Here is a 23,763-nt window from a genome sequence, read left to right on the forward strand (position 1 = left end):
AGAGTAGTGAGACCACGCAGTACTAGAAACTGGAGGCAACGTTGGTTGAGTATCCCTCAGTTGCACTTTCAGACATTGGAATTACAGCAGCAGTACCTTTTCTTAATAGAGGGACAACCAACCATGGCGGGACTTGAATAAAGACGCGAGCCGAGCGATATTCGCCTAAACACTTTCCGCATTTCTATTTCATACTCAAGTCGCTCCTCTTTTGCCCAATGCATCGGCGCTCTGTGGAGAAAGGACAGTGTTGAAACACTTTACTGGACTCAGTGAGAAGAAGAGAAGAGAAAGCCAAGTAATTTTAAAGCAGAATGGCGGACCGTGATACGTTACCCCTTCCTTTGGAGGTGCGAACCAGACTTGCAGAGCTGGAACTGGAGTTATCAGAGGGTAATACATATTTACTATCACCAGGTTATAGTTATGTTTAGCAGAATTGGCCGAGTAACTGACATTCATTCCTGCTGATAAAAGCGGTGTGGGAATTAATGGAAGGAAATAGAGCATTCAATGAGCAGAGTGCTGCCGCAAATTCATGCGGAGCAATATCACGATTATTTGCTGGCTACATAATATCAGATTCGTTGTACTTTTGTATCACACCACAGAGTGCACTGTGTTCTAATCAGATGTCGCATATTAGAAATATAAACATTGTGACAAATCAAGAAGCCAATACAAAATTGATATCAGTGTCAAATGTATCAACTGATGGAATTTTGTTGATTGATTCAAGGAATTGTCGCGAACTAAATGATGAGGAATAGGCCTACATATTTTTCGGCGCTACAAAGTAGCCCACTTTTAATTCTATCAGTGTTGTCTAAACGTCACGTTTATCATTACATTTTAGAATTTCAAAGTGGCTTTTGCAGACAGAAAAACACATTGATTCTCATTATTTTGCTTGTCAAATTGACCATGGACTCAACTATCCTACAGTCTATGGTCTTGCAATTTGACATGTTCTTTCAAATTTGTTAGAGGCCTAAATTGTAACGGACACTGAGTGTCGTTTCGGGTGCCGGAGCCGTTAGCAATGTTTTTCTAGTTTCTCATGGGGAGGCGTGAGCATTGAGCAAGTATCCTGTTTATTTGGAGAGCTCACCCAGCTAGCACATTTGGTTCCTTGAATGTTGTGGGAACGTATGTTTTTGGTTTCACATTGATTGTGAGGACGAAGCTGTACGTTTCCTGATTGGTAAAACGGAACGGGTTTTAAACGATTCAGAGAACAGAGGTGAACATTTCCCATGTTTTTTGAACATACATTTTTAGGTTGCAGGGAGGTTCTGAGAACGTTTTACTTTGGTTTCCTGAACGTTTTCCTGGGAGGTTTTATTAACTCTGAGAACTGAAATGATAGATTATTTGAAGGTATTTTTTAATAACATTCTGAGAATCTTCTTTAAATGTTGTGAAAGTGTTATGACAACTTTAAATAAACACTTAAGAATGAAATATAAAGGTTCATTAAAGATTTTTGAATAACTTCCTAAAACATTCACAGAATGACTTAATAACACTGCTATCTTATTTTGGTTAAAAAACAATAACTCCAAGCACAGATACAGAAGGACACATGAAATGAATTTGCTTAGGCATTAATCATGCAAACTGTTTATTTTATTTATTGTGACACTGCATCAGTGAGATTCGAACCCACGATCTTCTTTTCTCTATAGACGGGTTAGCTGACAACTTCACGGAAAAACAACGCTTGTGATTCAATGGGGTAGAAATCTGTTGTGATTCTGTGTGGCCAGATAGCTAGCAACAATGTCAAGAAACTGTCACGTGGGAAGTCATAGGTGGCTTGTTTCAGCTAGTTTTATTTAGTTCTTGATACCATGTCTTGTATTGAGTTGTTTTGATTGATGTCACATATATGCTAATATAACCACAATTTGCTAGCTAGCTAACCAACAACAGTAACAATATATTTGAGACAAGTGCTCATTGGGAAAATTAATTTGTTTTTAATAAACATTGGAGATTAAATATAGTTTATATATGTTGTCAAGAATCTAAGCCAACCCCATCTGTTTTTCCCATAGTTGCGCATGCGTAGGTTTTGTTGCTAAACAAGCAACCTGTCTATCCCTGGAATTGGTCCACTGCTCCACCAGGATGGAGCTAGCGTGCCATGTTTTTTTTTTTACGCATAGAAAGCTGTTCATTTTTTGTCTATTCAAACAGACCCCATTTCAAAGGAAACAAACACTCATTAAGATCAGGTGTGGCCAACACACCTGAACACAAGATAAGATTGTTTTGTTGATGCTGAGAACAGAATGTAAATGTTTAAAAATATATGTTCTTAGAACATTTTCTGAACGTTACTAAAGTTTTCTTGATTTTTCTTGAAAGTTTTCTTAATGTTCTGAGAATGGAATTTAAAGCTAACTGATGTCAATGTGTAGAATAAATATTTCAGAACATTACCAATAATATTGCCAAGAACTAAGAGAACCATAAATTCTCTGAATGTTCTGAGAACATCGCTTGAGTCACACAATTTTTTAGAACATTCCCAGAATTTACAAAAAATATTAAATATACACAATCGGAACTTGTATGGAAGTACTGAAATTCACACAGAATAACGTTGTTTCTTAATGTACTTGGAAGCATACTGAACAAAAATATAAATGCAACATGTAAAGTGTTTATCCCGTGTTTCATGAGCTGAAATAAGAGATCCCATAAATGTTCCATATGCACAAAAAAAGCATATGCACAAATTTGTTTACATCCCTATTGGTGAGCATTTCTCCTTTGCCAAGATAATCCATCCACTTAACAGGTGCGGCATATCAAGAAGATGATTAAACAGCATGATCATTACACATGTGCACAATAAAAGCCAACTCTATAATGTGCAGTTTTGTCACATAACAGAATGCCTCTGAAGTTTTGAGGGAGCTTGCAATACCTAGTCAGTTGAACTGAATGCATTCAACTGAAATGTGTCTTCTCATTTAACACAACCCCTCTGAATAAGAGAGGTGTGGTGCCTTAAATCAACATCCATGTCTTCAGTGCCCGGGGAACAGTGGGTTAACTGCCTTGCTCAGGGGCAGAACGGCAGATTTTTTTACCTTGTCAGCTCGGGGAGTCGATCCAGCAACCTTGCGGTGCCTGGCCCAACGCTCTAACCACTAGGCTACCTGCCACTGATTGCAGGAATGTCCACCAGAGGTGCTGCCAGAGAATTTAATGTTCAATTCTCTACCATAACCTGCCTCCATCGTCGTTTTAGAGAATTTGGCAGTACGTCCAACCGGTCTCACAACCGCAGATCATGTAACCATGCCAGCCCAGGACCTACACATCTGGCTTCTTCACGTGCGGGATTGTCTGAGACCAATCACTCGGACAGATGATGAGTATTTCTGTCTGTAATAAAGCCCTTTTGTGGGGAAAAAACTCATTTGGATGGGCCTGACTCCCAAGTGGTTGGGCCTATGCCCACCCATGGCTGCGCCCCTACCAAGTCATTTGAAATCCATAGATTAAGGCATAATTAATTGATTTCAATTGACAGGTTTACTTATATGAACTGTAACTCAGTAAAATAGTTGAAATTGTTGTTTTTGTTCAGTATATTTGAGGACATTACCAATGTCAAACTGGTTGGAGAAATTTCCTAGCACATTAACACAATTTAAATTAAATGTAATGTTTGGGAAACATTCTGTTTTAAAGTAATGAAATACCAAGAATATAAAGCTTTTTTTTAAGTTCTGAAATGTGCTCAGAATTTTCAAAAGCCAAGCAACTATCCTGCACCATTCCCAGAACATTGTGGGAAGGTTGTATGCAAAATAACCATAGGACGACCACTTTCTCACCAAGCTCTAAGAAACGTATGGTTCTCAGAACGTTATGTGATAGCTGGGCAGCCAGAGATTTGAACACTGAAACTGAACAGTCTTTTCTGTTCTCTGTTGCAGTTGGCGGGTGTAGACAGCATCAGCATCTTACCAATGCAATTATTCAAAAATAAATACATAGAAAATGTTCCATAACAATATCAAAGAAATGCAAAGGCTAAATGCAGAGTTATTTGAGTTTGAATAAGGGCATGTTGATAATGCTCTCTTTTTAAAAAAAATCTCCATTGCTCAGTCTATTCAAATATGATCTTGTTTAACTAGGCCTAATTGAGTCTATAGCTGTGAGGACAACCTTGTGGGAAGAGAAGGGCATCTAACAGACAACCAGTAACTTTGGATAGGTAGTCTATGTCACCAATATAAGTTGAAGTTAATTTCCTCATGCTGTAATTAGTGGAATAATTCTAACGATTACAGGGTAAACTCACTCGCTCCCGATTCATGTGTTTTAGAAACCAGGAATCTACTTGGTTATGAGAGTTATTCAGCATCAAATGTAAACGCCTTCTACAGAAATAAGTTGGGTGCTCTGCATTATTTATAAGCTTTATTAGACAGATGCATAGTTATTCACCTCCTCTCACATTTTGAGCTATATTTACAGATCAGCCTCTTTTGACTGGGATTCCTGAGAGCAAATGCCTTGTTCTTTGTAGCTAGTGATAGTGCAGCTCAACTCACATTTCAGCTTGTATTAATTTGGGCTTTATGGATCAAGCATCTCCAAGTAAGACTGCTGATTTTTGGATCAGTTTTACCTTTTGGATACAATGAATAAAAAGCCTACATGGACAGAGTGGGGACTGATCCTACATCAGCACTCCTACTCTGAGATGCTATATGGCCCATGGTTGGGGTTCTAGGTGGTCTGCAAAACATGGTTACTGTGTCATTGACTCATTGCAGAAGTGCTATGTGAGCTGATGGTATTCACACGCTCTCTTTAGGCTCGCACACATCGCACTGAATGTGGATGTAGCGTTCGTCTGCCGATCGTTCAGCGCGCTGCTTTAGGAACCACTATAGACGTCGGACTGCTGACATTTTTAATGCGATTCTACATGTGAAGTCGGTGCGCACTCGGTTTGCAAATGATGTTCAGTGGTGCTAAGTACTCTCGGCAAGCAAAAGCTATTGGTGTGTCTGAGCCCTTAGTGTATGCTCAGTTTAAAGACAGCGACATCACAGAGTGTTGAAGAAGCTGCTCCTGGTTTCATTATTCCTAAATGAGCCATTCCACACATGGAGTTGCTTCCCAAATGGCACCCTATTACCTATTGGTCAGAATTAGTGCCCTAAATGGGGGAATAGTGTGGCATTAAGAATGCTACCATGGAGTGGTATGGGAAATCTGATCCTGGTCAAAACAGGTACATACACGACCTGCCATGGTGCGAGTCTTCCTGCTGTAAACCAGGGAGATTTGTGATGTTTTTTATGTGGATAGAGTATTAACGGAGGTCAGTCAGCATGGCATGGGCACAACATGTCAGCAGGTGTCGGGACTGACTTAATCTGATTGTCAGGTGAATGGTAACTCAAACCAGTCCAGCAGCTGTCCACTTATTGCACCTTGGCTTATTTTAGCCAGGGGTTTAATTCTCTAGATGCATTCCCTATATAGTGCACTACTTTTGACCAGGGTGCTGTTCAAAAAGTAGTGTGCTATGAAGGGAATAGGGTGCCATTTGGGAAGTAGGTTCTGACTGTCAGACAACTGATTTACAAGCTAAGCGCTTATACTGTTTTATAGTTTTACTGAGGCTGTAGTCTGTAGGGATTAGAGGTCGTCCGATTAGGATTTTTCAACACCGATACCGATTATTGGAGGATCAAAAAAAGCAGATGCCGATTAATTAATTAATTAATTTGTAATAATGACAATTACAACAATACTGAATATTCCAAGGTAAGAGGTTTTAGGTTGTAGTTAATATAGCATTTATAGGACACTTTCTCTCTATACCATTTGTATTTCATATACCTTTGACTATTGGATGTTCTTATAGGCACTTTAGTCTTGCCAGTGTAACAGTATAGCTTCCGTCCCTCTCCTCGCCCTTACCTGGGCTCGAACCACGAACACATCGACAACAGCCACCCTCGAAGCATCGTTCCCCATCGATCCACAAAATCCGCGGCCCTTGCAGAGCAAGGGGAACAACTACTCCAAGTCTCAGAGCGAGTGACGTTTGAAACGCTATTAGCGAGCACCCTGCTAACTAGCTAGCCATTTCACGAAAGAGCTGTTTGAATGAATGCTTATGAGCCTACTGCTGCCTACCATCGCTCAGTCAGACTGCTCTATCAAATATCAAATCATAGACTTAATTATAACATAATAACACACAGAAATACAAGCCTTTGCTCATTAATATGGTCAAACCCGGAAACTATCATTTCGAAAACAAAACGTTTATTCTTTCAGTGAAATACGGAACCGTTCCGTATTTTATCTAACGGGTGGCATCCCTAAGTCTAAATATTGCTGTTACATTGCACAACCTTCAATGTTATGTCATAATTACGTACAATTCTGGCAAATTAGTTTGCAACGAGCCAGGCGGCCCAAACTGTTGCATATACCCTGACTCTGCGTGCAATGAACGCAAGAGAAGTGACACAATTTCACCTGGTTAATATTGCCCGCTAACCTGGATTTCTTTTAGCTAAATATGCAGGTTTAAAAATATATACTTCTGTGTATTGATTTTAAGAAAGGCATTGGTGTTTATGGTTAGGTACAGTCGTGCAACGATTGTGCTTTTTTCGCAAATGCGCTTTTGTTAAATCATCCCCTGTTTGGCGAAGTTGGCTGTCTTTGTTAGGAAGAAATAGTCTTCACACAGTTTGCAACGAGCCAGGCAGCCCAAACTGCTGCATATACCCTGACTCTGTTGCAAGAGAAGTGACACAATTTTCCTAGTTCAAAGAAATTCATGTTAGCAGGCAATATTAACTAAATATGCAGGTTTAAAAATATATACTTGTGTATTGATTTTAAGAAAGGCATTGATGTTTCTGGTTAGGTACACGTTGGAGCAACGACAGACCTTTTTCGCGAATGCACACCGCATCGATTATATGCAACGCAGGACACGCTAGATAAACTAGTAATCTCATCCACCATGTGTAGTTAACTAGTGATTATGATTGATTGATTGTTTTTATAAGATAAGTTTAATGCTAGCTAGCAACTAACCTTGGCTTGTTACTGCATTCGCAATAAAGGCAGGCTCCTCGTGGAGTGCAATGTAATCAGGTGGTTAGAGCGTTGGACTAGTTAACTGTAAGATTGCAAGATTGAATCCCCGAGCTGACAAGGTACAAAGCTGCCGTTCTGCCCCTGAACAAGGCAGTTAACCAACTGTTCCTTGGCCGTCATTGAAAATAAGAATGTGTTCTTAACTGACTTGCCTAGTTAAATAAAGGTGTATAAAAAATAAAATAATAATAGGTCAAATCGGTGTCCAAAAATACCAATTTCTGATTGTTATGAAAATTGTCCATTCCGATTAATTGGTCGACCTCTAATAGGGAGGTAGTAGGATTTAATACTGTATACATACAAATCACTAGTAAAATTTGCCATAACTAAAGCAATTAGATCGGCAAAGAAATCATGCTCATGTAATATCTTCTCCTGATATGTTTAATATTTTTTTTTTTTACAGAGGCTGTAGGGATGTTGGACTAAATATACACTGAGTATAACCCCCTTTTCCCTCAGAACAGCCTCAATTCGTCAGAGCATGGACTCTACAAGGTGTCGAAAGCGTTCCACATGGATGCTGGCACGTGTTGACTCATGCGTCCCACAGTTGTGTCAAGTTGGCTTGATATCCTTTTTGACCATTTTTGATACACACGGAACTGTTTAGCATGAGAAACCCAGCACCTAATACCCCATTCAAAATGCACTCAATTATTTTTAGAAATGTATTTTATTTGTATTTTTTGTTTTACTTTTTACCCCTTTTTCTCCCCCATTTGGTAGTTAGTTTTGTCCCATAGCTGCAACTCCCCTACGGACTCAGGAGAGGCGACGGTCGAGAGCTATGCGTTCTCCGAAACACGATCCTGCCAAGTCTCACTGCTTCTTGACACACTGCTCGCTTAACCCGTAAGCCAGCCGCACCAATATATTGGAGGAAACGCCGTACAACTGGCGACACGTGTTGGCTTATGCATGCGCCCGGTCCGCCACAAGGAGTTGTTAGAGCGCGATGGGACAAGGACTTCCCGGCTGGCCAAACCCTCCCCTAACCCGGATGACGCTGTGCCAATTGTGTGCCAGACGACTGCGACGCAGCCTGGGATCAAACCCGGGTCTGTAGTGACGCCCTTTTAACACTGCGATACAGTGCCTTAGACTGCTGCGCCACTCAGGAGGCCTAAATCTTTTGTCTTGCCCATTCACCCTCTAAATGGCACACATACGCAATCTGTGTCTCGAGGCTTAAAAATCCTTCTTTAACCGGAGTCCTCCCCTTAATCTATACTGATTTTTTTTAACAAGTGGCATCAATAAGGGATCATAGCTTTCACCTGGATTCACCTGGTCAGTCTGTCATGGAAACAGCAGGTGTTAATAGTTTGTATACTCCGTGTATGGTTGGTTAATTACTTGTCCAATGTCTGAAGGAATCTGATATGTTTGGTCAGCACTTGACACATGCACTCGTTTTATTTAATAAATCACTGAACTCTTATCACTTATTGCCCAATAGTGTCATGGCCTCCGATGGACCATTCAGTATTGTTATGTGGTGTCCACTCCTGCACACTTTCTATTTTATTTATTCATTCCTGTTCTCACACCAGTACTGTATTGACAAAGCTATGGCATAACAGTTGAACTGTCAATAGACTCAATTGCTTTTATCCACTTGGTTAACCTCACTCGCTGGTTCCACCAAATGGAAGTTGTTCAACTCCCGAGCCTAACACATACAGAAATTTGATACGTCATAGTGCAGACAGTGCTGTTAAATTTCCCCGAATAGCCAGTTCTTCATAAGGGATGAGATGTAGAGATAATTTTGCCCGCCTTTAGAGTTTCATACACCAACCTCTCCTTGGTCACATCTGGGTCTGATCTGTTGCCCGTTTCTGTGAGACCTCAGACGTTTGTTGTTTTAAAGCCGTACAGCTCAAGGAATCCTCTCCCTAAATAAAGTATTTTCCTCACTGTACTAGCTAGCTACTGGTAATTACAGCTCGGTCTGCTCTGTTTTGAAGCTATAGACCTACAGTTGAAATATGGAATAAAGTGCCTTCAGAAAGTATTCACACAGTATTTGTTGTTACAGCCTGAATTGAGAAATGTGTTAAATGGAGATTTTGTCACTGATCTACACACAATACCCCATAATGTCAAAGTGGAATTATATATATATATATATATTTTTACAAATGAATAAAATATGAAAGCTGACATTTGACTGAAGTTTTCAACCCCTTTAAGCACATTTTTACTCTTGAAGTTTGTTAAGCTTGCCTTAACAAGTTAGTTGCGTTGTTTGGACTACACTCTGTGTGCATTAATGGTGTTTAACATGATTTCTTTAATGACTCCCATCTCTGTACTCATACAATTACAGTGCATTTGGAAAGTATTCAGACTCCTTGACTTTTTGTTGTTGTTACTTAACAGCCTTATTCTAAAATTGATTCAATTGTCTTTTCCCCCTCAATCTACACACACACACACACACACACACACACACACACACACACACACACACACATGACAAAGCACCTTTGGCAGCGATTACAGCCTTGAGTCTTCTTGGGTATGACGCTACAAGCTTAGCACACCTGTATTTGCGGAGTTTCTCCCATTCTTCTCTACAGATCCTCTCAAGCTCAGGTTGGATGGGGAGCGTCTCTGCACAGCTATTTTCAGGTCTCAGAAGAGATGTTCGATCGGGTTAAAGTCCGGGCTCTGGCTTGACCACTCAAAGACATTCGGACTTGTCCCAAAGCCACTCCTGCATTGTCTTGGCTGTGTGCTTAGGGCCGTTGTCCTGTTGGAAGGTGAACATTCATCAAGTCTGAGGTCCTGAGCACTCTGGAGTAGATTTTCATCAAGGATCTCTCTGTAGTTTGCTCCGTTCATCTTTCCCTTGATCCTGACTAGTCTCCCAGTCCCTGCCTCTGAAAAATCCCCACAGCATGATGCTGCCACCACCATACTTCACCGTAGGGATGGTGCCAAGTTTCCTCCAGACGTGACGCTTGGCATTCTGGCAAAGAGTTCAATCTTGGTTTCATCAGACCAGAGAATCTTGTTTCTCATGACCTGAGAGTCCTTTAGGTTCTTGGTCACTTCTCTGACCAATGCCCTTCTCCCCTGATTGTTCAGTTTGGCTGGGCGGCCAGCTCTAGGAAGAGTCTTGGTGGTTCCAAACTTCTTCCATTGAAGAATGATTGAGTTCACTGTGTTCTTGGGGCCCTTCAATCCTGCAGACATTTTTTTGGTACCCTTCCCCAGATCTGTTCCTCGACACAATCCTGTTTTGGAGCTCTACGGACAATTCGTTCGACCTCATGACTTGGTTATTGCTCTGACATGACCTTATATAGACAGGTGTAGGCCTTTCCAAATCATGTCCAATCAATCTAATTTACCACAGGTGGACTCCAAGTTGAAGAAACACCTAAAGGATGATAAATGGAAACAGGATGCACCTGAGCTCAATTTTGAGTGTCATAGCAAAGTGTCTGAATACTTATGTAATTAAGGTATTTCTGTTTTTTATCTGTGCAAACATTTCTAAACCTGCTTTTGCATGGTACTTTTGATGTATTGTGTGTAGATGAGGGGAACAAAACTTATTTTATCATTTTTAGAATAAGGCTGGAAAAAGGGAAGGGGTCTGGATACTTTTAGGGCTCCCGAGTGGCGCAGCGGTCTAAGGCACTGGATTACAGTGCAAGAGGCATCACTACAGTCCCTGGTTTGAATCCAGGCTGTATCGCATCCAGCCGTAATTGGAAGTCCCATAGGGCAGCGCACAATTAGCCCACTGTCATCCGGGTTTGGCCGGGGTATGCCTTCATTGAAAATAAGAATTTGTTCTTAACTGACTTGCCTAGTTAAATTAAATTAAAAAATAATTCACTGTATATGTAAGGTCGAGCAGTGAATTTCAAACACCGATTCAACGACCAGGGAGGTTTTCCAATGCCTCGCAAAGGGCACCAATTGGTAGATGGGTAAAAATTTAAAAAGCAGACATTGACTATCCCTTTGAGCATGGTGAAGTTATTAATGACACTTTGGATGGTATATCAATACACCCAGTCACTACAAAGATACAGACGTCCTTCCTAACTCAGTTGACAGGGAGGAAGGAAACTACTCAGGGATTTCACCATGAGGCCAATGGTGACTTTAAAACAGTTACACAGTTAAATGGCTATGATAAGAGAACTGAGAGTGGATACATTGTAGTTACTCCACAATACAAACCTAATTGACAGAGTGAAAAGAAGGAAGCCTGTACAGAATTAAACTATTCCAAAACATGCGTCCGATTTGGAAAAAGGCACTAAAGTAAAACTGCTAAAAAAATGTCAAAAAATATATATTTTGTACATGAAGGACTATGGAGTTTTTTAAGATCTAAAGAAAGGAATAGAGCTAAGCACAGACAAAGTCCTTGAGGAAAAACTGGTTCAGTCTGCTTTTCAATAGACACTGGGAGACGTCCACCTTTTCAGCAGGACCTCAAACGCAGACCAAATATACACTGCAATTGCTTACCAAGATGACGTTGACTGTTCCTGAGTGGACTAATTACAGTTTTGACTTAAATTGGCTTAAATCTATGGCGAGACTTAAATGCTCTCTAGCAATGATCAACAACCAACTTGACAGAGCTTGAAGAATAAAAAAAAAACAATAATGGGCAGATATTGTACAATCCCAGGGTTACCAAGAAAGACTCGTGATTCTAACATGTATTGACTCGGGCTTGAATACTTATCTAATCAAAAAATATAAATGTTTGATTTTCCATTTTAATAAAAAAAGAAATCGTCCACTTTGACTTTCCAGAGTATTTTGTGTCGGTCGTTGACATCCATTTTAATCCCACTTTGTAACACAAGAAAATGTGGAAAAAGTCAAGAGGTGTGAATACTTTCTGAAGGCACTGTAGGCCTACTGTTTCATTCCAAATGGCACCCTATTCCCTGTGTAGTGCACTACTTTCGACTGGGGCCCATAGGGTGCCATTTGGGACTCTTGGTCTGCACAGAGTAGGCACATATCCTCCTATGTTTTATTCCTGGAATTGTTGGAATGAATACACATCAGCATTCTGTATGAAAGTCAGCCTGCCCTTGACTGACTGTTTGTATGGAAGACATCACGACATGCGGCAGGCTACAATACTTTAGATATGTCTAATGCACTTTATTTGGAATGCATCAATTCAGAGAGAATTACCCTGCAGATCAATTTATACAGTAGCCAAGGAAAATAGAGAATATCTCATAGTCGTGGTTATAAAGAACAGTGCTTTATTTTGTTCTGGATAAAATCTGACATTTCTCCTCTTTGTCTAAGTGAAGTGCATTTCTACTCTTCATTTTTAAAAGCAAGCAACTCAAAATTCTATTTTATGAAAACAGAATAATATTGTGGAGGGCGACGGTGGATAAAATGACCTTGATTTATTTTGGCAGCCTCCCTAGTGTGTCGTACAGCCTTGCTCTCACTCTGTTTGAATGTTTAATTCTATCCGTGGCATTTCACAGAATATGTCACAGTTGCGAGTCAAAGTGCCATAATGTGTGGGCCTGGTGCTGAGTTATGATGACACTCTGCCTTCTCTCTGGCAGTTTTCAGTTGGGATCAAAATCAGGTGCAGCCAAGACCTTTGGATTGAGATTATGGCAGGTTAGCTGCCCCTCCTTTAGAGACGTGATGATTTTAAAACGTGCCAATAATGGCGTAAGTGCTCACTTCTCTATCGCGTTGCCCTAATGATAAGGACACACACCAGCATACCTGCGACGGTCACAGTGAATGCTACTAGGCATGTCACGGATAGTCACTCATAGATACAAAGAGAAGGCATGTCAGTGTTCACTGTTTATCATAGAGAATGAGTTATGACAGGCTAGGGTCAAGGTCCACAGTAAAGGTCAATAGAAACCTTACGACATCATCACTCCCTTTCTAGTAGCCAACCTGTAGATGTCTGGCTATATTTGTTTTCATCGTCCTGATCTTTCAGTCTTGGCTTTCACTGTCTGTGTCCCAAATGGCACCCTATTTCCTTTTGTAGTGCACTACTTTCGACCAGGGATCATAGGGCTCTGGTCAAAAGTAGTGCACGATATAAGGAATAGTGTGCCATTTGCGACTGTATCTGATTCAGCCAGACCCCCCCCATGTCCCTGCTGCTCTTGCTTTTGGAGTGGCAGTTGCCATAGCAATGGCTTTTTCCTCCTCCCTCCTTGGCTGTGGGTGACTCGTGGGGAAAGTTGAGAGTGATGATGGCACTGCCCCTCCTAGATGGCACAGAGGTTGTGTCATGTTAAGGACACTCCGGTGTCTTGTTGAGTTGATGCTTGCTTGTGAAAATGACATGCAATGCCAGGGTCTCGGAGACTGCGTCGCCTGAAAGTATTCTCTGGTCTTCTAGAGGCTTTAGTTATACATTTGAGGTTTTGCGTTTTACTGTCCGTGCCTCACCATTGAATGAACAGGATTTTCAGCAGTTATGTTCAGTACAACCATAAACCACCAGAAGTGACATTCCCATTTGATTTAGAATAGTAACGTTTATTGATTCCCAGTCATGGTTACATAATACATGAATTGTAAGTCAGATCATATGGGGTAAGGACTTTCTCTCTTAGTCCCCTTCTTACAGATGTTTCATAGCCAGTATTTAAGTCACAATTGATTCTGAAGACTTGTCCGTCATTTAACTTCAGACATGGTACTGTTGGTAGGGCTGGGCGGTATACTGTATTTTACTATACAGTGCCTTCAGAAATTACTCAGACCCCAACCACTATCACCACCACCTCCTCCTCCTGTATTAGAGCATGTCAACCCGTCTATGTCCAGAATGCTGTCAAAGCCAAACAAATGACTGTTGTTCACCATCTGACATTTCAGTGAGCCCTCAGATTTGTTGTTCTCTCCCCTGGCAGAGAGGGGAAATGAATATTTACACCATTGCCTCCAAAGGCTGCCTTCAAGCATGTGAAGTATGACAGCTGATGACAAACATGTAGACTAGCTGGAATGTCTTTGTGTGGTGAAAATTCCTAAAAGGTCTATTACTGGTCTTCCCTACCTAGGAATTTGCATCGCTCCTTTCATGATACATTGGCTCCGATACGATGCAGGAAGGGTTCATTTTTAGTTTGAAACGCTTCGATGTGATTCGGGTTTGATTAGGGAAACTAATTGATATGATTCAATGTACTTTTTGTTTTGCATGAACACATCAATTTTCCATTTTAAATAAATTAATATCTGCTTCTGTTGTGAGTATAGGACCTGGGCCTCTCTGAGCTGGGCCTCTCTGAGCTGGATCTGTCTTAGATTACTCCTCTAAACTGAGTGGCCCTCTGTTAGGTGTGTGTGTGTGTGTAGGCACCTGGGCTGAGCCATAGGGCAGGCTGAGCCTTTACCACCCCACTATCAGATTAGGGGTGGGGGCAATTTATGCTTTTGTCCCCCCACTTTTTACGTGAAATCACCCCCTGATTAAAAAAAGAAAGAAATGTTTTGAGCTAGTATTATGTCAATATTTCTCAAAAAACGATATTTTAGACCATTTGGAATTGTACGGAGACTTCTCCCGCTCTGACCAATGATTGCGACCCATGCACAGCTCACCAAAATAATTGATGTCCTTTATGAAATTACCCTGTTAATGTAAAAATGACCAAATACATTATTTTTAAAACAAAACTACCAAAAATGTTTTTAAGGTGAACCTAAAACAATAAAAAAACAAATCTGAATGATTGAAAACCCCAATCAGCAGTTGGATGTGAGTTGACACATTTGAAACATTTCTACAGCACATTTGATAATGGTATCAATGATCCAACAAATTGCATATGTTGTCACTCACTAATAAAGCCTGTGATTTGACATTGCGAAAGCCATTTAACAAGCATCTGAATGCTGACGGCAGGGTTTCGGTCTTGAGTCTGATCTCGAGACCACATTAGGTGTATGGGTCTTGTCTCGGTGTGTGATAGATTTTTCTACTCTGCCTCCTCCTCCATGCTGCACTGTGGGAACCACACATGCGGAGTTCATCCGTTTACCTACTCTGCGTCTCACAAAGACACGGCGGTTGGAACTAAAAATCTCAAATTTGGACTCAATCAGACCAAAGGACAGATTGCCACCGGTCTAATGTCCATTGCTTGTGTTTCTTGGCCCAAGCAAGTCTCTTATTATTATTGGTGTCCTTTAGTAGTGGTTTCTTTGCAGCATTTCGACCATGAAGTCCTTTATTCACTCAGTCTCCTCTGAACAGTTGATATTGAGATGTGTCTGTTACTTCAACTCTGTGAAGCATTTATTTGGGCTGCAATTTCTGAGGCTCATAACTATAATGAACTTATCCTCTGCAGCAGAGGTAACTCTGGGTCTTCCATTCCTGTGGTGGTCCTCATGAGAGCCAGTTTCATCCTAGCGCTTGATGGTTTTTGCGACTGCATTTGAAGAAACTTTCAAAGTTCTTGAAATTTTCCATATTGACTGACCTTCCTGTCTTGGTGATGATGGACCTGGTCTTTTACCAAATAGGGCTATCTTCTGTATACCTCCCCTACCTTGTCACAACACAACTGATTGGCTCAAACGCATTTAAGAAGGTAAGAAATTCCACAAATTAACTTCTAACAAGACACACCTGTTAATTGAAATGCATTCCAGGTGAGTACCTCATGAAGCTGGTTGAGAGAATGCCAAGCGTGGGCAAAGCTGTCAAGGCAAAATGTGGCTACTTTGAAGAATATAAAATATATTTAGATTTGTTTAACACTTTTTTTGGGGTTCCATGTGTGTTAATCCATAGTTTTGATGTCCACTATTATTCTACAATGTAGAAAATAGTAAAAATAAAGAAACCTACTCATTCAAGGGTTTATGTCAACTTTTGACTGGTAGAGTGTGTGTGTGTGTGTGTGTGTGCACACCTTTCATGAAACATGATCTTATTGCCTATTGAAACCTGGGTCTCCTACTTTACTTAACATTGTTGTTCTTTACTTTCGTTAAAATCTCAAACTTTGTCACGCTCGTCAGAATTTCCATGAATCACTGGTAGGGAAGAGTTGGGGAAATTGTTTGAAAGTTGCAGACTCACTACTAGTAAGGGGTGACCGGGGGGGAATTATAAGTCTTTATATCTATTATAAACATGTTTGCGCAGTGGCGAACCATGGCGATTAGACCTAGGCCTTAAGTGGGGGGCAAATTCTTCCAACACGTTGTGCCAAACTCAAAAATCAAGAAAATGAACAAACATAGCATTACTTAATGCTCCCAACTGAATAAAACCGGCCTGAGGCTGAGGCGAGCTTTGGGCTTTCCACTCACACAGAAAATTCACATTCAGCTCACAAAGTAAAGCTGATCTAGAGTTTAAATGCAACAATGTTTAACACACAAGTTATTTTCATAGAGATACCTAACAGCAAGCGAGCTGCAATTAACACAGTTCCACTAACCAGATGATGATCATTGGTACACCTGCTACAGCTGCTGCAAGCCTACAACCAACAAAAGCTAGCTAGCTAGACCATGGGAAAACTACTGCTCGCTATTACTCAGTGACCTTTTGGCCTTCGAAGGCAGACTTTTCCATACGTTTTTGTAAAGTCAAAATGTGATTGGTTGATTCCAAAGTCATTCCAAAATTCTGCCCTAATACAGTTGAATGTCAGATGCTTCTATCTAGTGTCTGATTTCTAGCTGGCTAGATTTATTTACCCAAAGACACCAAAGAAAAATCCTGATTGGATCTTTTTTTCCGTTCAGTGTTAACCCTTTCCAACAAAAACCTGAAGAGATTAAATCAGAATATAATTGAAAAGAATAACAGAATTAAAATGATTTAATGAATCCTTAGCCCTTGTCTGACGGTGTAGAAGGCCCTCAAACACAACACTGGCTGACGGTGCCACGCAGATGTACAAATACCTCTAGAACAGGGATAGGCACCGGGGGCTGCGGGGTTGTGTGCTACACCACTGCTTATAACTATACGATAAGTATAAGAAATGTAACATGTATCAAAGTATCTCCAGCTCAGAGCGCCAGCTTTGCATTTGGTTCGCTAAGTAGCTAGATGTCATGATCAAGCTTCTTCTTAATTGTAGATGTTATTTCCAATAACCAATGAGCATTGCTGTAAATCCAGCTGCATATTGAACGTTGAGATTGCCGAAAGTCTCGTTGGCAATGACCTGGAGTGGCAAGGAGTGGAATGTTAATAAAAAAGACTGGAACCCAGACTGGACATTCAATCCCCTCCTGGATCAAGAACCTTGTTGCCTAAATAGTTTTGTGTATCAAATTGTTTAAAATATTTAAGTATCCGGTAATACCGTATCCCCCTGTATGATACAGAAACAGCATGAATATCTGGATACTGCCCAACCCTAAGGCCTACCTCTCGTTGGCTTGAGCAGCTGTTATCTGACAGTAGGGTTGCAAAGGGCCAGAAATGAGGCTCATTCCCCTGTTGCCTCCATCATCCTCCAAATCCCACTAACATCAGCCATCTCAGAATGCAACTGGTCCTTGTTTGGGAACACACACCAAAACATGTAACAGGCTGACCAATACAAGGGTTGAAAAATTGGTGGCCATCCGGGAAAATTTGAGGCTTTATGAACCTGACAACGAACCATCCTCAACAAGGTTGGAAAGTGACACTGAAGATGAGGTCTCAGAGTCTGATGTTCAAGACGTGGACATTGAGGAGGTGGACATTGAGGAGGTCCAGGGAGAAGACATGGAAGCCTGAGAGGAAGACAACCAAAACTTTCGTTTCTAGTCTATCATTTTACAGATGTATGTTGAAAACGTTTTTGGGAGATCCGATGGATCATTCAATATTCCCTTTCTTTTGTTGTTCAGTGAAATCATCCCATGTGAAAAGTCAACTTATTTAATTAAAGTTCAATTTGTAACTAAATTGTTTTCTTTTTTCTATAGAAGGGATTTAATCATTTGCAATTATGTCTACTTATGATGAGGTAAAAGATTTATGTTTCTGTCTCCATATAATATGGTAAATATATCAAATGCAAACAACATCTACATTTTAAATGGTATTAATGTTAATTTGCATATTCCCGTTAATTCCCACGGAAAGTTTCCACCTCTGAATATTTCCCAAAATGTGCAACCCTAACTGACCGTCATACACAGTTACATACATAATGTTAGATGGGCTACTGAACTGAAGGAGAGGACTCATCAATTCAGTCACAATGATATGAGAAACAAAATGTGAGCTTGCGATTCATGGCTTTTGAATTTGTTTTCTGACCACTATATGATCGGTTTGGGCTCCCTCCGGCCTGATGCACTTGTATCTTAAACAATTGAACTGTGGACCGATATGTATCGCTGAATCTTTCCATCCCTACTACCTACCTGCCACCCCTAACCACAGCCTGGGTATGCAGGGGTTTAAGTCTGTCCCATCTCCAAGTGAGCGTTTCTAAATCCTATAATTTTCATTGGTCCAGACCGCTGTTTGGTAGTTTATACGACATGACTGTTCTGATGTAAATGGCTGGATACCCAGCTCAATGCAAAACTGGCTGAAACGATCAGGAACACGGAGCTATAAATATTGTATTCCTGACTCCACAATTAATTGGCCAAATGTATGATTCTTCGATCTTTGTAATTGTGTGTCTGCTTTATGTTATATCACCTAGTCTATAAAGACGTTGGTTGTTGTTGGCAGGCATTTACACTATTTTGCTTTTCAGGCAAGTCTCATATTTAAATTCAGACATTTCTCATGCCACCCTGTTTGAGAAATAGACGCCTCACAAATCCTCAACTGGCAGCTTCATTAAATAGTACCCGCAAAACACCAGTCTCAACGTCAACAGTGAGGAGGCGATTCCGGGATGCTGGGCTTCTTCAGTTTCTTGGCAATTTCTCACATGGAATAGCCTTCATTTCTCAGAACAAGAATAGCCAGACTAGTTTCAGAAGAAAGTTCTTTGTTTCTAGCCATTTTGAGCCTGTAATTGAAACCACAAATGCTGATGCTCCAGATACTCCAATAGTCTAAAGAAGTCCAGTTTTATTGCTTCTTTAATCAGAACAACAGTTTACAGCTGTGCTAAAATAATTGCAAAAGGGTTTTCTAATGATCAATTAGCCTTTTAAAATGATAAACTTGGATTAGCTAACACAACATGCCATTGGAACACAGGAGTGATGGTTGCTGATAATGGGCTTCTGTATGCCTATGTAGAGATTCCATAAAAAAAGCAGCCTTTTCCAGATTCAATAGTCATTTACAACATTAACAATGTCTACACTGTATTTCTGATAAATTTGATGTTATTTTAATGGACCAAAAACGTGTTTTTCATTCAAAAACAAGGAAATTTCTGTGACCCCAAACTTTTGAACGGTAGTGTATATAGTACCAGTTAAAAGTTATAACCAACTCATTCTGGGGTTTTGATTAATTTGTACTATTTTCTACATTGTAGAAGACATCAAAACTATGAAATAAACATCTGGAATCATGTAGTAACCAAAAATTCTTTAAACAAATTAAAATATATTTGGGATTCTTCAAAGTAGCCACCCTTTGCCTTGATGACAGCTTTGCACACTTGGCATTCTCTCAACCAGCTTCATGAGGAATCCTTTTTTAAGTCTTTAAGGAGTTTGACCATGAAGGTCTGATTCACGCATTCTCCTCTGAACAGTTGATGATGATGTCTGCTACTTGAACTCTGTTCCGAGAGGAGTGGAAGTTCTCCGTGGACCTCACAGAGACTTTGTCCCGAATGGCACATTATTGCCTAGGGTGCCATTTGGGACGCATCCTGCAGCCATCGCTGAGAGAGTAGTTCAGCTTTATTAGATTCAGACCTATTTAAACTGAATCAGTATCTTGTGCAATACAGCCTGCAACTGTCTGGACGGGCAAAGGTTTGAGCTCATCTACACTGAGCTCTATGAACACTCCATGTTGGGATTGTGTCACACTGCCCTATTAAAAACAGTATATGTTGTTCTTTAAGGTCCCAGACAAAACATTTGGTTAAAATGTAATTATTAACTGAGTTTGGTTGAGCTGTGGGAGGTCTGTAGGAGATTACTCGAACAAGGAAATGAAATTATTAATCATGGCCGTTGGGGAGAGTGGGGGAGGCAGGGTAATCATTGGAACTGTAAACTAACCTCACCTATACAATGGGATGGGATCTCATAAAAAGGGAAATGCAGAATCTGAGGCATTTGTCATCTCCATGTTTTGAATGTTGGGATAAGGCCATGGTTGCAGTACTTATTTTCACAGTTGGGGAGTGCTGGATTCTCTCACCCCAGAGAGCCCACTTTAAATGATGAGCCCTTGCAATATGCTGGCTTCAAAGCAAGTAGAGAATGAATCAAGCAAAATAAAATTGTTGTGCCATTTGGAACGCATCCCATGCTTTTACTAGTGCCTGTGTGGCAATGAAGTAGTAAACGTTCCCCAATGAAAGGAATGGGAATGTCCCTACATGGCCTTTAACGCTCCACCCTATCCCAAACACGGGTTTCTATTAAAACGGTTTCCTACCAGGCAAAACAAAAGGTGTTCCATGTTTTATTTGAGGGATCAGACAGGGAATGAGGCATGGAGGGGGTCAAAAAAAGATGGAGTTATTATGGGTTTAGTTCCACTTAAGAGAATTATTAGTGGTAGACAGAAACACAGAAAACACAATCTAGCTTGTGAAACCATGTTATCAAGTAGCCTAAAAGCATCTCAGAATTACACTATGCTCTCTGTGCTAGAGTGTATGTCAATTCAGAAGAATGAAGTACCAGTCAAAGGTTTTCTACATTGTAGAATAGTGAATACATCAACTATGAAATAACACCTATGGAATCATGTAGTAAGTATTCATGTAGTAAGCAAAAAAGTATTCAAAAAATCTAAATATATTTGGGATTCTTCAAAGTAGTCACCCTTTGCCTTGACAGCTTTGCACACTCTTGGCATTCTCTCAACCAGCTTCACCTGGAATGCTTTTTCCAACAGTCTTTAAAGGAAATCCCACACATGCTAAGCACTTGTTGACTGCTTTTCCTTCCCTCTGCGGTCCTATTCATCCCAAACCATCTCAATTGGGTTGAGGTCGGGTGATTGTGGACGCCAGGTCATCTGATACAGCACTCCATCACTCTCCCGCTTGGTCAAATACCCCTTACACAGCCTGGAGGTGTGTTTTGGGTCATTGTCCTGTTGAAAATCAAATGATAGCGCAAACCAGATGGGATGGCGTATCGCTGAAGAATGCTGTGGTAGCAATGCTGGTTATTTGTGCCTTGAATTCTAAATAAATCAGATTGTGTCACGAGCAAAGCACCCCCACATCATCACACCATCTACTTCATGCTTCACGGTGGGAACCACACATGCAGAGATCATCCGCTTACCTCCCCTGTGTCTCACAAAGACACGGCGGTTGGAACCAAAAATCTCAAATTTGGACTCATCAGACCAAAAGAGCAGATTTCCACCGGTCTATTGACCAATGTTTCTTGGCACAAGAAAGTCTCTTCTTCTTATTGGTGCCCTTTAGTAGTGGAGACCCAGAGTTACTGCTGAATAGTTGATGTGTCTGTTACTTGAACTCTGTGAAGCATTTATTTGGGCTGCAATCTGAGGCTGGTAACTCTAATGAACTTATCCTCTGTAGCAGAGGTAACTCTGGTTCTTCCTTTTCTGTGGCGGTCCTCATGAGAGCCAGTTTCATCATAGTGCTTGATGGTTTTTGCGACTGCACACAATTTACCACATTGACTGACCTTCATGTCTTGAAGTAATGATGGACTATCATTTCTCTTTGTTTATTTGAGCTGTTCTTGCCATAATATGGACTTGGTCTTTTACCAAATAGGGCTATTTTCTGTATACCACCCCTACCTTGTCACAACACAACTGACTGGCTCAAATTAATTATGTAGGAAAAAATTCCCAAAATTAATAAGGCACCCCTGTTAATTGAAATGCATTCCAGGTGACTGACTACCTCATGAAGTTGGTTGAGAGAATGCCAAGAGTGCTCAAAGTTGTCATTAAGGCAAAGGGTGGCTACTTTGAAGAATCTAAAATCTAAAATACATTTGGATTTGGATTTGTTCAACACTTTTCTGGTTATTACATACCATAAGTGTTATTTCATAGTTTTGATGCCTTCAGTATTATTCTAAAATGTAGAAAATAGTAAAAATAAAGAATGAGTAGGTGTGTCCAAACTTTTGACTGGTACTGTGTGTGTGTGTGTGTGTGTGTGTGTGTGTGTGTGTTCGTGTTCCGGCACCCCGGCCATCCGCTCATGGCTGAATGTTATTGGGATCCCCTGAAAGATATCCAACTTAACTCTTCTGATGACATCACGATGTCAGTAGAGTCTCTATTTGAAACTTTCTTTTGCTGCCTGGTGGTTGAAGACATTATCCCCTTCTACTGAACAGTGGACCTTTGTTACCTCAGACAGAGGACTGGAATAAACACCCTTTATTATGCTCCTCTTTCTCTTCTTCCCCTCTTCTGGGATGTTTTGTTGTGTGGATTGAGCTCCAGTATGTAGTATTGTTGGTTGGCAAGAGCTGAGAAAGAACACATCTGCAGCTGTATCGGATATCCTCACTCAGCCAATCTATGCCTCATGCATGGTGGTGTCATTGCTTACTTTCTCCTATGCTTAGTGTATGACCTACTTTTCCTGTAGGCTTACTGTTAGAAACAGATTAATACCGCAAAGGCCCGTTCCAAGAGCCACACATCCCACATCACATTAAGATGAAGCAAATCTCAGCGCTCAGAAGGAAAGTTGACAAATTCTAAAAGCTTTCTCTGTGGGTTACAGTAGAATGATTCTTCTTCTTTAAAGCAACACAAGGCAATCTGTAAGAGTTTACGTGAAATGATGAGTTACATCCAGTGTTTCCCCTAGGATTTTTCAGCAGAGGTGGCAAAGTTAGTGAAGGGGTGTGTGGTAGTGGGCGTGGCAAATGGTGCGCTCTACGAACAAACTTTTAGAGGCGTTTTAAAGCAAATTTCCTGCAATTCGACACATTTTGCTATGGCTTATGCAGTGTTCCTGTTACTGTTGCACGGTATACCGGAACTTCGGTACTTTTTCAGTTCTAGAATTTGTGTTACTTTTGGTACTTCTTTCAAATGTGTCTCACGGCTCAAGCTGGTCTACCAGCGCAGCCGACCCTTTTGTCGCGCGCACTATGCCTGCTTCACTTACTCATTGCTAGCCTGCACTGGGAGTCTTGGCTGCATCATGTTAGCTCCCCACTCATGCTGCACATAAGTTAACACATTTGAATAATGTGACACGGCATGTAGAAATGATTCAACTTAAATACTGTTCGCAAAACAATGTCCATACAGGCTAGAACACTTTACAATGCCAGGTAGCTTCTAGATTTGTAGGCCAACTTTCCTAGCTAGCTGACTGCTAAAGTTAACATCAATTCACTACCCTTGTACTTTGTTTGTGATAATATATGCAAACCATAACGCTAAATATGCTGATTTCAAAGCTGATTGCCACAAAAACATTTGATGAATTCCCTTATTCGGTCTCT

General features: G+C 40.7%; 1 protein-coding gene across 11 annotated transcripts in view; it reads left to right on the forward strand.

The window, feature by feature from the left end:
- LOC112259592 (disco-interacting protein 2 homolog C) overlaps window positions 1-23,763 on the forward strand; it is a 255,580-nt gene continuing 231,817 nt past the window's right edge. For 7 of the 11 annotated variants that reach the window (XM_042328726.1, XM_042328724.1, XM_042328734.1 and 4 more), the window contains exon 1: window positions 2-393. In XM_042328726.1, coding sequence (XP_042184660.1) covers window positions 315-393 — 79 coding nt within the window. In that variant the 5' untranslated portion in view covers window positions 2-314. Of the gene's footprint in view, window positions 394-23,763 lie in introns of all 11 variants that reach the window. The other 4 variants (XM_042328721.1, XM_042328723.1, XM_042328722.1 and 1 more) reach the window with 2 other exon arrangements.

The sequence above is a fragment of the Oncorhynchus tshawytscha genome, linkage group LG10 (assembly GCF_018296145.1).
Source record: "Oncorhynchus tshawytscha isolate Ot180627B linkage group LG10, Otsh_v2.0, whole genome shotgun sequence".
NCBI lineage: Eukaryota > Metazoa > Chordata > Actinopteri > Salmoniformes > Salmonidae > Oncorhynchus > Oncorhynchus tshawytscha.